Consider the following 13,380-nt stretch of genomic DNA (forward strand, 5'->3'; position numbering starts at 1 on the left):
AGAGCCCTTCTTGCAGCAAGCAAAGCCTCTTTTATAATTATTTTTAGACAGCAACTTTGCCAGAAGCAGAGCCCAGTTCTACCTGGCCTGGGAGCCAATAGGAGGTTTGGCATTCACTTCAATGGGCTTGGGATCAGGCCCACTGAATGGCTCTACATTTTCTAAAGCTTGGGTATTAATATCCCACTCCCTGGACAAATCACAGACTCCTAGAATCATACTGGGACTTGGAGGGGTCCTCGAGAGCTCATCGAGCACTCACGGCAGGACCAAGCACCATCTAGACCATCCTTGATAGATGTCTAGCTCACCTGCTCTTAAATTTCTCCACTGCTGGAGATTCCACAATCTTTGCCCTTCTTCTCCTGAGTGAAGCTGCTGCGCATAACAAATAAAAGCTCTGCGTGCAATACTGAGGGGATGTGGAAGGAGGTTGGTGTGAGCTTACATTAGACAGTACAAATAGCCTCGCCTCCCTCCCCCCCCCCCCCCCATCCAGCTTGCAGTTGAGTGAAAGAGTCCCTTGCTCTAAAATGGATTGAAAGTTACACTCCATCCCACCGCATCCCATAGATGTCCAAGGACCACGATCACAGGAAAGAAACTCAGAATGACTCTCTGTGCGCATGGAATGTGGCGACCTGTTTGGTCTAAAGTAAATTGAAAGAAAAAGACTAACGCAGACGGGAGAAAATAACACTATAGTCTTCATTTTCTACTCCGGAAAAGACAAATAGCAGTAACATACTCCCTGCGGGTCAATAACCCACCTACATACACAGCCGCACAGAACCATCATGTACCTATAGCTACAGAAAAAAATCTAATTGGCATATATGCCCGCCTTAGAATTACGCAGAGGTAGGGGCTGTTCCTTTCTCAAAGTCATTAGAATATACATTTTAAGTTAGAATATCCTGTCAACAGGAGAAAGATCCATCAACCCAATCCCACTCTTGCTTATTCTTCTTATTTCCAAACTTTGGAATCAAATTCCGCTTCCACGAGATAGGGAGAAAGTAAACGAGCAATGCTTATAAAATACAGCCTAGAGTTCAGTGCTTGTTTAGGGTCTCTGGAAAGGTATCACGGAAAGTTACGGGTTAAACAATCCTTAGAAACGTAAACCATTTCCCCACCAACATAAATGAAGGGATAGGAACACGCTTCCTTTATTTGAACAACTGAGTTCTATGTCAGCAAAAGTGTGTGAATTAAATTGACTGGACCCATCTGGGTTTCTCTCCATTTTTTAAGTTATATTTATTCGTACTTTTGAGTGTATATGATCATACATACACACTAGATAACTAATGTCCCAGTCAAGTTAAAAGCGGTTTATTTTAACTATGCACATCACACACCAAAAATGATCCGTAATATTATATCCCCAAAAGTCAATGTTTATAATACATAATAAACAATCGGTTTAGAACAGCTCTCTTTTCCTCTTGCTTGTATTGTTCCAATTATAAATATTAAACTAATGTTAAACCAGACTATGTATATGAACGATATGTGCCAGGCACCCATTCCCAAAAGTTGTATCATCAAGCAATCTGTTTTTTCCATTATTATTAGCCGCTGAATCATGCTGTCATGTTTTAATACGCATCTGGACATGCTCCTTTTCCATCACCTAAATCGAGCGAACTCTGGAATCAAACAACAGAAACATCAGACTAAAGGCGAGATCGATCATTATTCTCATCCTGATTGTTGCTCTCTGCTTTTAACCTATTTTGAACCGGAACTAGAGTCCATGCTCCTGTGAAACTCACACTGATGTCAACAGGAGAATGCATTTAAGTCAATGAAACGTCTCTTAGCACAAGGACTCCAGCGAAAACCTCTTTATGACGAACTAAAAAGTACCGAGAGCTAGACTCGGGGGTGATTCCATGAAGCAAATATACAGTAACTGATTTTAATATACTTTGTAAACAATCACATTTCTTCCCCTTTTCCTCCCGGTCCGGACGGATGGACACACCCACCCACCCACCCACCCACACACACACACCTCATGCTACAATTTGAATCAAGTCACCATTTCTAAATAAAAATGCGAAAGTTACTGACATGACATAGGATTTTCTTTGTCAGTCTGATTATCTGGCGTACACTCAGATGGAAATATCAAACCCCTCATCTATTCAATTAAATGTTCCCTTGTATTGGGCATTTGTTTGCTCCTGTATTCGAAAATATATCAGAAATAAATAATCATAGCAATCAATAATACTATAATTCAGAACTGAGTCCCAATCAAGCATGCGACCTGTTCCTGCATCAGAAAGGCAACAAACGGTATACATCATTCTGCACCAGAGATAACGCGTTGTTTAATCTAATTTTGACATTGCTTTTTCAACTCTTGTAAAGAATTTAATTCCCTTCTTCAAATTAATGGAGATATCTGAACGTGGATATTTGATCTCTCCTGGTGGGGATATAAACCTATCAGTGCAAGTGTGAAATAATTCGGAGATTTTTTTGGGGGGGGGGGGAGCAAAATTAATTAGACCCAACGCCATTGTGTGGAGAGATTGAATGGAAACTACAAAATCCATCCTGTAGGGAGCACCTTATAGACAGTATCCTATGATGAAATGGTCATGTGAACACTTAATTTGTAAACAGGGATTTTATAGGTGATAGTTAAGAGACGACAATTACAAGTAGAGGGACCATCCTGGCTCGCGTCAAAATCAAAGGAAACTTTGCCCTTTGCCATTGGTTTAAATGGGAGCTGGAACAGGACCATAGTCGTGTGTGTGTGTGTGTGTGTGTGTGTGTGTGTGTGTGTGTGTGTGTGTGTGTGTGTGTGTGTGTGTGTGTGTTGCCTAGTCTCGTGTGTGTGTGTGTGTGTGTTGCCTATGAAATTTGGAGACATGAAAGGGCGTCAGAACTGTTATCATTTACTTAGCGCCGCATTACGTTTAGCAGCTTCTGCCTCGGGTCCATATGTAAATAAAGAAAACTCGGCTGCACATAGCAGCTCACTATTTGCAGTCGTTTTCCCTTTTAGCAACGGAGTCTAAACCTAAAGAGGTTCAAAAGGAAAGGCAAAATAAACTACTTTTCTAACCGCTTCTTCACAAAGTCTGTTAGTTTCTGGTGATAGCATGTTGCATGTAAATAATGCAGAATTTGGAGGAACAGCAACAAAGAAATTGTGTTTTATTTCTTTGAAACGAGGTGGTCTGAAATGTCCTGATTTCCATACATATGTATCCAACTCTAGAAACCTCTATATGCCTACTAATGGGACGGGGAAGGAGGGTCCAATGAAGAGATTTGCAGTGTGGAAAGACATTTGACTATTTTCAGCATAGGGACAGAAGAGGTGTTATGTATGGGACCCTGTATAAATGTGGATCACTCACTGTAGTTGGGCAAGAAAGGAGTTCGCCCCAAATGGGTACGAAAGACAAAAAGGATGTTTACGACTATATACATCACTGTGAAGTTCTGTAATAGGAAATAGAACTAGCAAAAGTTTTGCAACGATACTGGTGTGTATTTTTAAGACAGACAGACAGATATCCGGGGCCTGATCCGGATGGATTCAAGCCCATGGAAAAAGGGAGGTGAGAACAGGACTAGACCGTAGGATTGTTTTGCTTCCTGCTAGTGCATTTCCAGAGCACGTGCCAATGTACTTAGCCAAGCCATACATTGGTCTCGATAACTGCGATTCTAAAAGATGATGGCCAGAAGTTACGATCTCATGAACGAGCCTCTGATTATTGCCACAATATACAGCCCGAGCCTGCCATGTTAGTGGAAAGACCCCCTCTGGGCTTGCGAAACTTCTCCGGGCCCTTTCAGGGTGTTTTCACAGGAATTTCGCATCAGGCCACTGGCTTTCTAAAGAGCTGGTGAGTTGCCCTGGTTGGCGGGACAAAAGAATTGTTACGCAATGGTTGCAGGATAACAGAGGAACTTCCTAGTCCCCTCCCCATTCCCATCCCTCCACCTATTAGTCGTGGGACTTTTCTGTTTCTTGCAGAACAACAGAACGCGCTTTGGAAACAAACGCAAGGGTCTAAAGTTAACTGAGCGATTCCAGGGTGAAGCATGAATCCCTTTCCTGCCCAGGGCTGGGTGAAATAGACTTCTTGATTGTTTTTCGTACCCAGTGCCAGCAGTAGGTGCGCTACTGTGGCGTTAATTGCCACGATCTGAGAGTCGCTATTCCCTCTGCACTGGTCTGTCCTGCTTTCGTTAAGGCTACACTACTTCACCCCACTGTCTATGGATCCCTGAAATACTTTCTATGTGCGCATTTTTGTCACACGGGTGAACCTTTCCCAGAGACACGAAAGTAGGTCACAGTTGACTCCAGCCCTTGCTTGGCTGATGCAAACGGCGCCTAGAATTCTTCATAAAACAGACTTGGGTTTTTTTTTTCTTATCTTGTTTTGTAAATTATTTCTATTCGAGGAGTCAAATCGGTGGGACTGGATAGTGTCGCTGTGTCGAAATTTAAAGCAAAATACTTCCAACCAATCCCCTGGCATCTCCCGGCCGCCCACTACCAGGAAAATAAATCCAGCTGGAATGTTCATTCAGTCTGAACAGAGTCCAATAGGGCATGAATTATCCCAGATTCCTTGGCTACTCAATGTTTTATATTTGTCTAAATACACCTCTAGTTCTAAGAGGCAAGAGACTGAGGGTCCACAAAAGCTCTAGCAGGGACTAATCTCGTACTTCTCCCACTTCTAATCTGCTTCACAACATTGTAAAACACTTGTCATTTACCCTCAGTGTGAATCCGGAGTCAATCCAATGCCACTCCAGATTCAGATTTGTGCAAATGAGACCAGGATCTGTCCCTAGCTGATATGTTCCTTATAAGTGTCAATTCCAACAAAAAAAAATCTGCTCGGGAAGTCTTTTTTACTGTGATATCATTCCTGGTGCTGCAATTATACAACAGGAGAGCGTAGCTAACCATTCCTCGTAAATATCAGCACCAAGCTTGATCAATTGAACATATCAATAGAGAAGAAATATCCAACCACACACACACACACACACACAAATATAACTGGAACGGGTTACAGTGATACAGCAGTAGAGATCATCATCTAGGACATTTCCCCCTTGTTATTGCAGTGTTATAAATAATACAGAGAACTTTGTTTTACTTGGGATTGAGAAGATTTACCAGTAATCTAGCGAGGACCGGCAAAATTAAACAAAAAGATCATGTTAACATGGCATGAGGTTTATTGTGTCTGTTTAGAAAGAGGAGGAAAGGGTGGCAAAATGATAGACAGCTCTGAGTCAGACAGAAAAAATGCCAACATTTCTGAGAAGCAATATTTATTGTCATTTTTTTTAAATGTAGAGACATGTCCTGAATTTCCCCAAACCCAGATTGGGAAAATAAAGACTTCTTGGCTTTATAAGTAAATCCGTCTGCAGAATTGAAGCAGCACCAACATTCAAAAAAACTGAAGAGGAAAATACAACAAAACACAACATTTTTCTTATTATTATTATTTATGTAAATCAGATCATCACTGGACAAGAAACCAATTTCTACCCATTACCATAACAGCTTGTCTATAAAGAACAGAAAAAAATTCAGATCGGATACTATCTAGAGTCAAGCGAGTTTTTTTTTCTTTTTTCTTTTTTTCTTTTTTTTCTTTTTTCTTTTTAAATTCCCCCACCCGTTCACAGAGGTATAGATTCACAGATAAATAACCCAAAACTACTTGCTCGCCATATTTACACATTCCCGTTAAATTAAGCATAAATAAATATATACAAACTTAACATTGAATGCCTCTCCGCATTTCTTCTTAGGAAGAGTCGCTAAACTGATATTTCTCACTATTCAAGGTGATCCAAAAAGGAATCAATTTTGGCATAGAAAGGAGGATTGTATCAGTTCCACTTTTTGAGTTTTCATGTTTGTTTTTATATCTATTTTTGTGTGTTTATTTTTTTTAACGCATAGACATACTTTGGCACACAAGGGCTATGGGAGCTGGGCTCTGTAGTATCGTCAGATATTTCTAAAATGTGGTGTTGGCTATTTTCTTTAACATTGCTACAGTGTATGAGAACATAGAAAAATGTTAGGGTCTCTTTAAGCCTGAAGGAGTGAAGGGGTATTTTGTTGGACAACCTTGTAAGAGAAAACTACTTTTTTCAGTAAGCTTAGGTGATCTTTATGGTCTGAAATTAGCATTATTGTATCCAAGTAAATTAGTTGTTGGGACCTCCCCTCCAGTGTACAGAAAATTAAAGATGTTATAAAATAAGAATCTAAGAAAGCCCGCTAAAACATCAGCAGGGTAACAGTCTTAACAGCTTTGTTGTTTTCACGTTCGTGAGCATTTTTCATGGCTTCAGAACAAAAAAAAAAAGTTCCAGGTATTTTGTTTCAGAATTTGTTCAAGATACAAGACGGTCATTTTTTTTAAATATATAACACACAGGTACATGTAATTGCCTGACTAATCGCTGGCCATGGACCTTATTGCGCTATCAGATTTGGATTCAATAAAGACTTGCAATAACATGATATGGCCCAATATTATTAAATACCCAGTTTCCCCCCCATCCTTGGGGGCGGGTCCCCAGACATGACGTATGTGACAAACTGACCTCTGGGTTCTTTTCCATCTCGTGTTAAGCTTATCAGTAGAGCTACAGTTTGCACAGAAACTGAGTTGTTCAACATGGGATATACAAGTATGCATTCAACAAATTATTTAAGGGTGAAATTAAATTTACAAGTGACCCACTCGTTTGGTTTGAAAACAAACTTTTCAAGGTCTCTGTTTAAACGTTTCCTCTGAGTTAAAAGCAAAGCTGTCATGTTAATCCCCCCTGTTTATTGATTTATGATCCCGAGGAAACCAAATCTTTTAATAACTCAATTATCAAATAAACGTCAAAGATGCCTAGTCTGGGGAAGTGCAAAAAGATTGGGTAAGGCCTTGCAATTAAGTTACACTTTAGTGACACTCTGAGAGCAGAAGGCTGAATTATGTGTTCAGAGGGGTAGCTTGTTCAGCCATGTTATAATAATCAGCAACGGACGCCTGCTACCAGTTGCCAAATATTAGATTATGGGGAAATCGATTAGGTTTTAAACCCATGCCATGTTTCTGCAATTGAGAAATCTCCACGAGCTTTCTCTCATTACTGGGATAAGGAACTGGGGGAATATTCCACTGACCAAAGAGGTGGGTGGAGGTTTTCTCTTCCCACCCCCTACAGTAGATATGTTTAATTAGACCCCAATCCAAAGTCTGGTGAATTAAACTCCTGTGGACTTCACTAGGTTTTTCGGATCAAATTGTACGGGACTGATCCCGCTCCCACCTCACTCAAAGTGAGTTTTATCCCCGGGTAGTGTGTTTATATTGCATCTGCTCCGAAATACCTTGCAAAGGGCATACACTTTGCAGAGAAGCTAATCAGCTGACCTGCAAATTCTTTGGGGGCAGGAACTTGTGTCTTGCGATCTGTTGGTACAGATTGGGAGCTTGTCGTGACTGGGGCTTCCCGGAGCTACTTAATAAACATTGTTGAAGAACAACAGCCATTTCTGTCCAAGGTAACAGCACCTTTTGCATTCAAGAAGGCCACTTCGGCTGTTGCGCGTGAGCTATCCTGTGTGGTACATTGGGCATGCTCTTTACAGGGACCAGCTGCTACGACCGTTGGGGACAGGTTTCCAGAACAGAATTGTCTCCCACTAACAGAAGAGAGAGAGACAGGCCTTGAAAGAAATGCTAGTGGGATCAATTTCCACTCAAGTGTCCTCCCCCACCTCACACAGGTGGGTAGGCTGTTTCGTAAGGAGACTGCCTTATGATGCTCCTAGTCTAAAACCCGCTGACTTCTCTTACAGGAGCGAAATCAAGGGGATTATTGGGAAGGATTTGGTTCCTGCAGTTCAGATGCCGTGTTAACGCTCAGAACTCAAGATATCCGTGAGCTGGCTCTGGCTCCCAACCATGGAAACTCCTAGACTCTCACCCTGGTTCTTGACTTGCTGTGAGCCTTTGGGAAGACATCTAACCTTTCTGAGCCTCGATTTACCTCTTCTGCAAAATGGGAATAACCATGTTTGTCTCCCGATCTTTAAATTCGGATTGAATTAGGACTAAACCGTGAAGGGTTAATATCCCCTTGGGGTAGAATGGGGATTTTCCTGTAAATTAAGGTCAGTGAGATTTGGTTTCTGCATGCTCAAGTCCCTGGTTTGAAAGGCAAGGTAAATTTCTCCTCTTGCTTGAAGATAATCCTCTATATTAACAGTAGCAAGAGACCTCAATGGTGAGTATCTAGAAAGTGTAGTATTCGTAGCTAAACACGCGTGGCTCTGTCAGGGGCCCGAAAGACAGGTGCTTTTAAGAAATAATTTATGGGGAAAGGGAGACAGGGGACATCAGCTCCTCCTCCTCCCCCCCCCCCCCCCCCCCCAGGTATTTAGAAAATAAAGACCACGTCCAGAGGATTGACTTTCTTCTCTTTGGGATTTGAGGCCAGCCTTGAGCCACAATTAATTCAATATCTTATCTTAAGTTGAAACAGAGGGTGAAATCCAGGCCCTGCTGAAGTCAATGGGAGCTTTGCCATAAACTTGAATGGAGCCAGGATTTCACCCGGAGACAGTCGCTTTTCTGACATAAGTGAAAGGATTCTTTAATGCATGAAACTCTACCCCCACTGAATAGATACAATTATCCAAGCTGAAATTCATCTCCTTAAGCATAAGTGTTATTTTCCATATATGCCATAACACATCATGTAATACACCCCATTACTGAAAAGCAACTTAAACAAACACCCCCGCAATACCGGTGGATTTTTTTCCTCTCCCGTTGAATTTGTTCTAAAGCAACTCACAGAAACATTGTAATAACTTTCTAGCGAGACACAATAGGGCTTTATCCTGCAATCCCACCCAACCCTTAGCTCGCACACACACAATTGCATATCGCAGCTGCCTTGGCTCTGAGTATCAACTACTCATACCCCAGCAAGTCTTTGCAAGCACCCTCGGACAAAACTGTATTCTTCTCAATAGGACATCTCGATTTCGGTTATTTTTAGCTGGTTTCAATTATTCCCTTTGAGCTTCTTTAAAGAAGTACACCCGCAGAATTCTGAAACGACTGGCTTTGATTTAAGGGGGGGAAAAAGTATCAGAATTGTGGATTATTTTTCTCTGTACCTGATATATTGTGTAGGGAGCTCTAGTCCTCTTTGAAGAAGCTCATAAGCCAAGCGGGCAAAGCTTTGGGAAACAGAAGAAAATAAAAATAGTGCATACTCCTGAGAAGGAATTACATACTCAGTTTTAGTTACTAGCACTTTTTTTTTTAAAAAAAGGGTAGATCTCTCTCAATACACCCCCATAACTAAATTAAATATATAAACACTAGGATTGTTGAGAATATAAACCCTTTAGAGGAAATTAGGATACTTTACACATAAGAATAGGAGTTTCAAACAGCATTAACATCTGACTGCACCTTATTTTCAAATTTTGCACCCTGAGAGCCAATGAAGTTTTACCATAAAAGCTAAATACCAAATTAAGCCTAGATAGCTGTAAACACTGGTAATCACAGGGTCTGTCTAGACCAGGAAAAAGGGGTGTCTTTTAAAAAGCGAGTTAGCTAACTGGATTGAGCTAACATGAATTGAAACACCTAATATACTGTAATTAATGTAGACATTGTAATTAATGTAGAAACAGTTTAATACATTTACAATTCTATTAGCAAGTTATAGCCTTTGCTACCCAAAACACCCCTTTCCTAGTCTAGATAGATACAGAGTGGCAAGATAAGATGAGGCAGGGAGGGGGGAATGAGGATGCTGGAATGGAAATGTCCCAGATAATATCACTGGAAGATTTGTTTTTTTTTCCTAGTGTAGACACAGGATATAGTTTAATTTTAAAAAAAAAGATATACTGTACATTTGAGCCCAAACAAGAAATCAAAGCACTGACACCAAAATGTTTCTCTGATTTCTTCCAATAAGTTATTTGTTTCTTCCTTTTTTATTATTATTTTATCCCCCCCTCCAAAAATCATTTTTAAAAAAGTGAGAACAGAAGTGGAAAAATCCTGGTGGTTGTCTTCAAATGTTCCTTGTAAGAGACATTGAGCCACAGTTCTTGCTCCTTTGTGCGCCTCTGACCTTAAGTTAGTCTTTCTTTTTATCGTTATTATTATCCTGCCTAATATAATTCTTCCAAAACCCAATCCAATATTTTAAAGCTAAAATTAAAACGGTTTTGTTTTAAAAGATTCTCTCTCTCTTTTATTTATTAATTTTTTCTGCTTTTATTTTTTTCATTTTCTGTGTTTCTCTTCCTTGTCTCCAGTTTTACTACCTGGTCCTTCCCCAGATGTGTGCCTGTTAGCGGTGTTGTTGTTCAAGAACATCTTGTCCATGCCTTTGAGAGCTTCAGTCAGGTAGTTCTGGAGGGCTGTGAGGGCAGCACAGATGGCTGGGGCCCCAAAGCCATGGGTGATGAGGCTGAAGTGAGTCAAGCAGCTCTGAATGCCTGGTTCCAAAATGGGGCTGGGCCTGCTGTTGCCAATGGGCGTCCTGTCCTGGGCCAAGAGATCTGTGAATTCTTTACAAAGTTGCCTGCAAGGGGAGAGAAGAGAAGAGGAGAGAAATTCCCAGCATGGTCAGAGTCACTTCACAATGGCTAGTACTTTGTTCACAGCCTGAGTGCGTCTACACAGCACCCTACATTCAAACTAGCTTATTTTGAAATTTGGCATGTCTACATAGCACCAAATTTTGAAATAACGTGTTATTTCAAGTCATCCCTTAACCCTCGTGCAATGAGATTTACCAGGATGGTGAAATAGCACACTCGTTATTTCAAAAAATATTTCAAAATAATGGGCAGCTTGTGTAGATGAAGGGCAGCTATTTTGGGATACCAGAGATGTGCAGTGTAGACATAACCCCAGAGACTTCCAAGGGGTTTGGCATGTATTAAGTAACAAAGACAGGGAGCCACCTCTCATCCCTTCTTCCTCCAAGCTTCAACCCCACCTAAGCGTGCGGGCGCGCGCGCACACACACACACACACACACACACACGGAAAATCTATTATCCTCATTTTACACATCAGTAAACTAAGGTGCAAGGAGGCTGAGGGCCTGGTCCAAAGCATATTGAAACTAATGACTCAAACAAGGGCAACACAGACACTCGGCAATGAAGCTGGATACACAACAAAAGCCTCTTTATTCCCACACACATTCCCTCCAACAACAACGGGAAGGATGCTGATTTTGTGACCTGATGCTGTACTCCTTCCCCAGACACAACTCCCCGTTGTCCAAAGGAGCAGGAGGGCTGCAAGAGTAGGCCCTGGCCTGACTACTTCCTTAGAGGGTTTGATTAGCGGAGGGAAGAAGCATTCCTAGTAGAGTTCATCCTAATCTCTGAAGCACACCCCTTCTCCCCTGACCTAGAGAATTTGTATTCTAGGACCAGAAAGATGCTTCTGAAATGCCATTTATCCTTTTTTTGGGGGGGGGGAAATGTATTATTTAGTCTGGGTATCATCTTTAGAAGTAGCCAGATTCTTTCTGAAAGAAAGAAAGAAAGAAAGAAAGAAAGAAAGAAAGAAAGAAAGAAAGAAAGAAAGAAAGAAAGAAAGAAAGAAAGAAAGAAAGAAAGAAAGAAAGAAAGAAAGAAAGAAAGAAAGAAAGAAAGAAAGAAAGATTTATCCTGGCATTATTTGTTAGTTTTTTTATTTAGGAGTGAGAACTTTTGGGGGGCTCGGAGGCTGCTGTCCCACAGAAAAAAAAATCAGTCGGGGGCGACACACAAGTGAGAAACAAAACAACCACCCCCTCTCCCTGACGTGGCCCCCAGCTGAGACACTCCCTTCACACACGGGGTGGGGGTGGGGGAAAGGGGCTAGTAGATTGTTTGTGCTCCAGCCTCACAGAGGTTATGGGGGGGGGCGCTGGAGTGTCTGCACGGCTCCCCAGTGCTGGGCGGGGGAGCCCGGAGCCTCAGAGGCCGAATCCAGGCAAGCCGGCCTTAGTTCCCCAGCCCTGATGTGGTTCCTCAGAGATGAATAGAACCCGGCCTTCCTGTGCAGACTCTGCCACCCACAGCCTGTAAATGACCCATTGGGGTGACTGCTGCGTAGCCTTGCTGAATGGCAGATGTAGGCAGGTCCTGAATGAACTCTTCCAGGAAGCTGGGGGGAGGAGGGGGGGGGAAATGTGTCAATGATATAAACCAAGAGTTGCCAAGGTGACCGGAGAGTCTGGGTACCCCTGTTTGCAGAGTGTCCGGAGAAGCCACCTTCTGGAGTGGACACCCAGCCCCTCTGATGGCGTCTCAAGGCGAGCAAAGTTCAAACCTCAGACTCCCCCAAATCACTTTGGAAACTGGGCCTGGCCTCACATTCCGTCAGAGGCTACAGAGGCGTGTGTCAAACGGGCAGCTTGGAGCAGATGCGGTGCCGAGAGGGGCTAGTTGGTAGAATACCATGGAGGGGGGAGGGGAGACCCCCTGATCATCTGACTCAGTTCCCTTTGACCCCGCGTCTCGCCGCACCTTGCTGCCCCTCCTGGCATCTGGGGCGCTGCTCTTCCCATCCCACCCGCGGAGCATCGGCCTTTCACAGCTCCCAAGCCCTACAGGGGAGAGCAAGTCGCAGTACAAGACAGCAAGCTCCACAAGCGAAAAGGGGGAGTACCCAGCAGACGCAGTCCACCTGGTACAGCGAAGCGGGGGGTGTCAGACCTAAGCCACAAAGGTCTCCCCACCGAGAGGAAGCCTTTGCCCATGACTTTGACCGGCTGCTGCTCTACTCTTGCCTGAATTTTTAAAAAACCCACCCTTTGGGGGAACGCCTGATTCAAAGCAGCGGGTCTGACATTTGGTTCTTGTTTATAACAGCTCGTTTGCTACCTTGGGGGAGGAAAATTGAATCCTTCCCTCTTCATTTGGTCACTTCCTATTGTTAAACCTCCTTTCACCCCATCCCCAAGATCTTCAGTTCAACAGGTGCATCGTCACAAGGCAAAATAGAAACCCAGAGGGGAAATTATATTTCCTTCCAAATAACAGGGACACTGACTAGGCGTCTGCACAATCCCCCTAGAAGAGAAACGTTCATCTAGGATCTTCTGACAGTCCCATGGGTGAAAGATTTCAGAGGGAGGCGAACAATTAAGGTTTAACTCTCTCTGTCTTATCCATTAAGAAAGTGCAAAAGAGGAAACTGCGTTTGGAGAGCAAACAGTAATGAGCCAGCCCTTTTATATCTTCAAAGAGCAAGGCAGGGTCTGTGAGCAATTAAAGTTCTGGGACATTAATATCTTTTGACCCTGCGG

General features: G+C 42.6%; 1 protein-coding gene across 6 annotated transcripts in view; it reads right to left on the minus strand.

The window, feature by feature from the left end:
• Nucleotides 1-5,306: 5,306 nt before the first annotated feature.
• TFAP2B (transcription factor AP-2 beta) overlaps nt 5,307-13,380 on the minus strand; it is a 31,660-nt gene continuing 23,586 nt past the window's right edge. For 5 of the 6 annotated variants that reach the window (XM_006137017.4, XM_006137018.3, XM_006137020.4 and 2 more), the window contains one exon: nt 5,307-10,650. In XM_006137017.4, the coding sequence (XP_006137079.1) occupies nt 10,350-10,650 (301 nt within the window). In that variant the 3' untranslated portion in view covers nt 5,307-10,349. The remainder of the gene's footprint in view (nt 10,651-13,380) is intronic. The other variant, XM_014580585.3, reaches the window with a different exon arrangement.

Source organism: Pelodiscus sinensis, chromosome 3 (genome assembly GCF_049634645.1).
Source record: "Pelodiscus sinensis isolate JC-2024 chromosome 3, ASM4963464v1, whole genome shotgun sequence".
In the NCBI taxonomy this organism is placed as follows: domain Eukaryota; kingdom Metazoa; phylum Chordata; order Testudines; family Trionychidae; genus Pelodiscus; species Pelodiscus sinensis.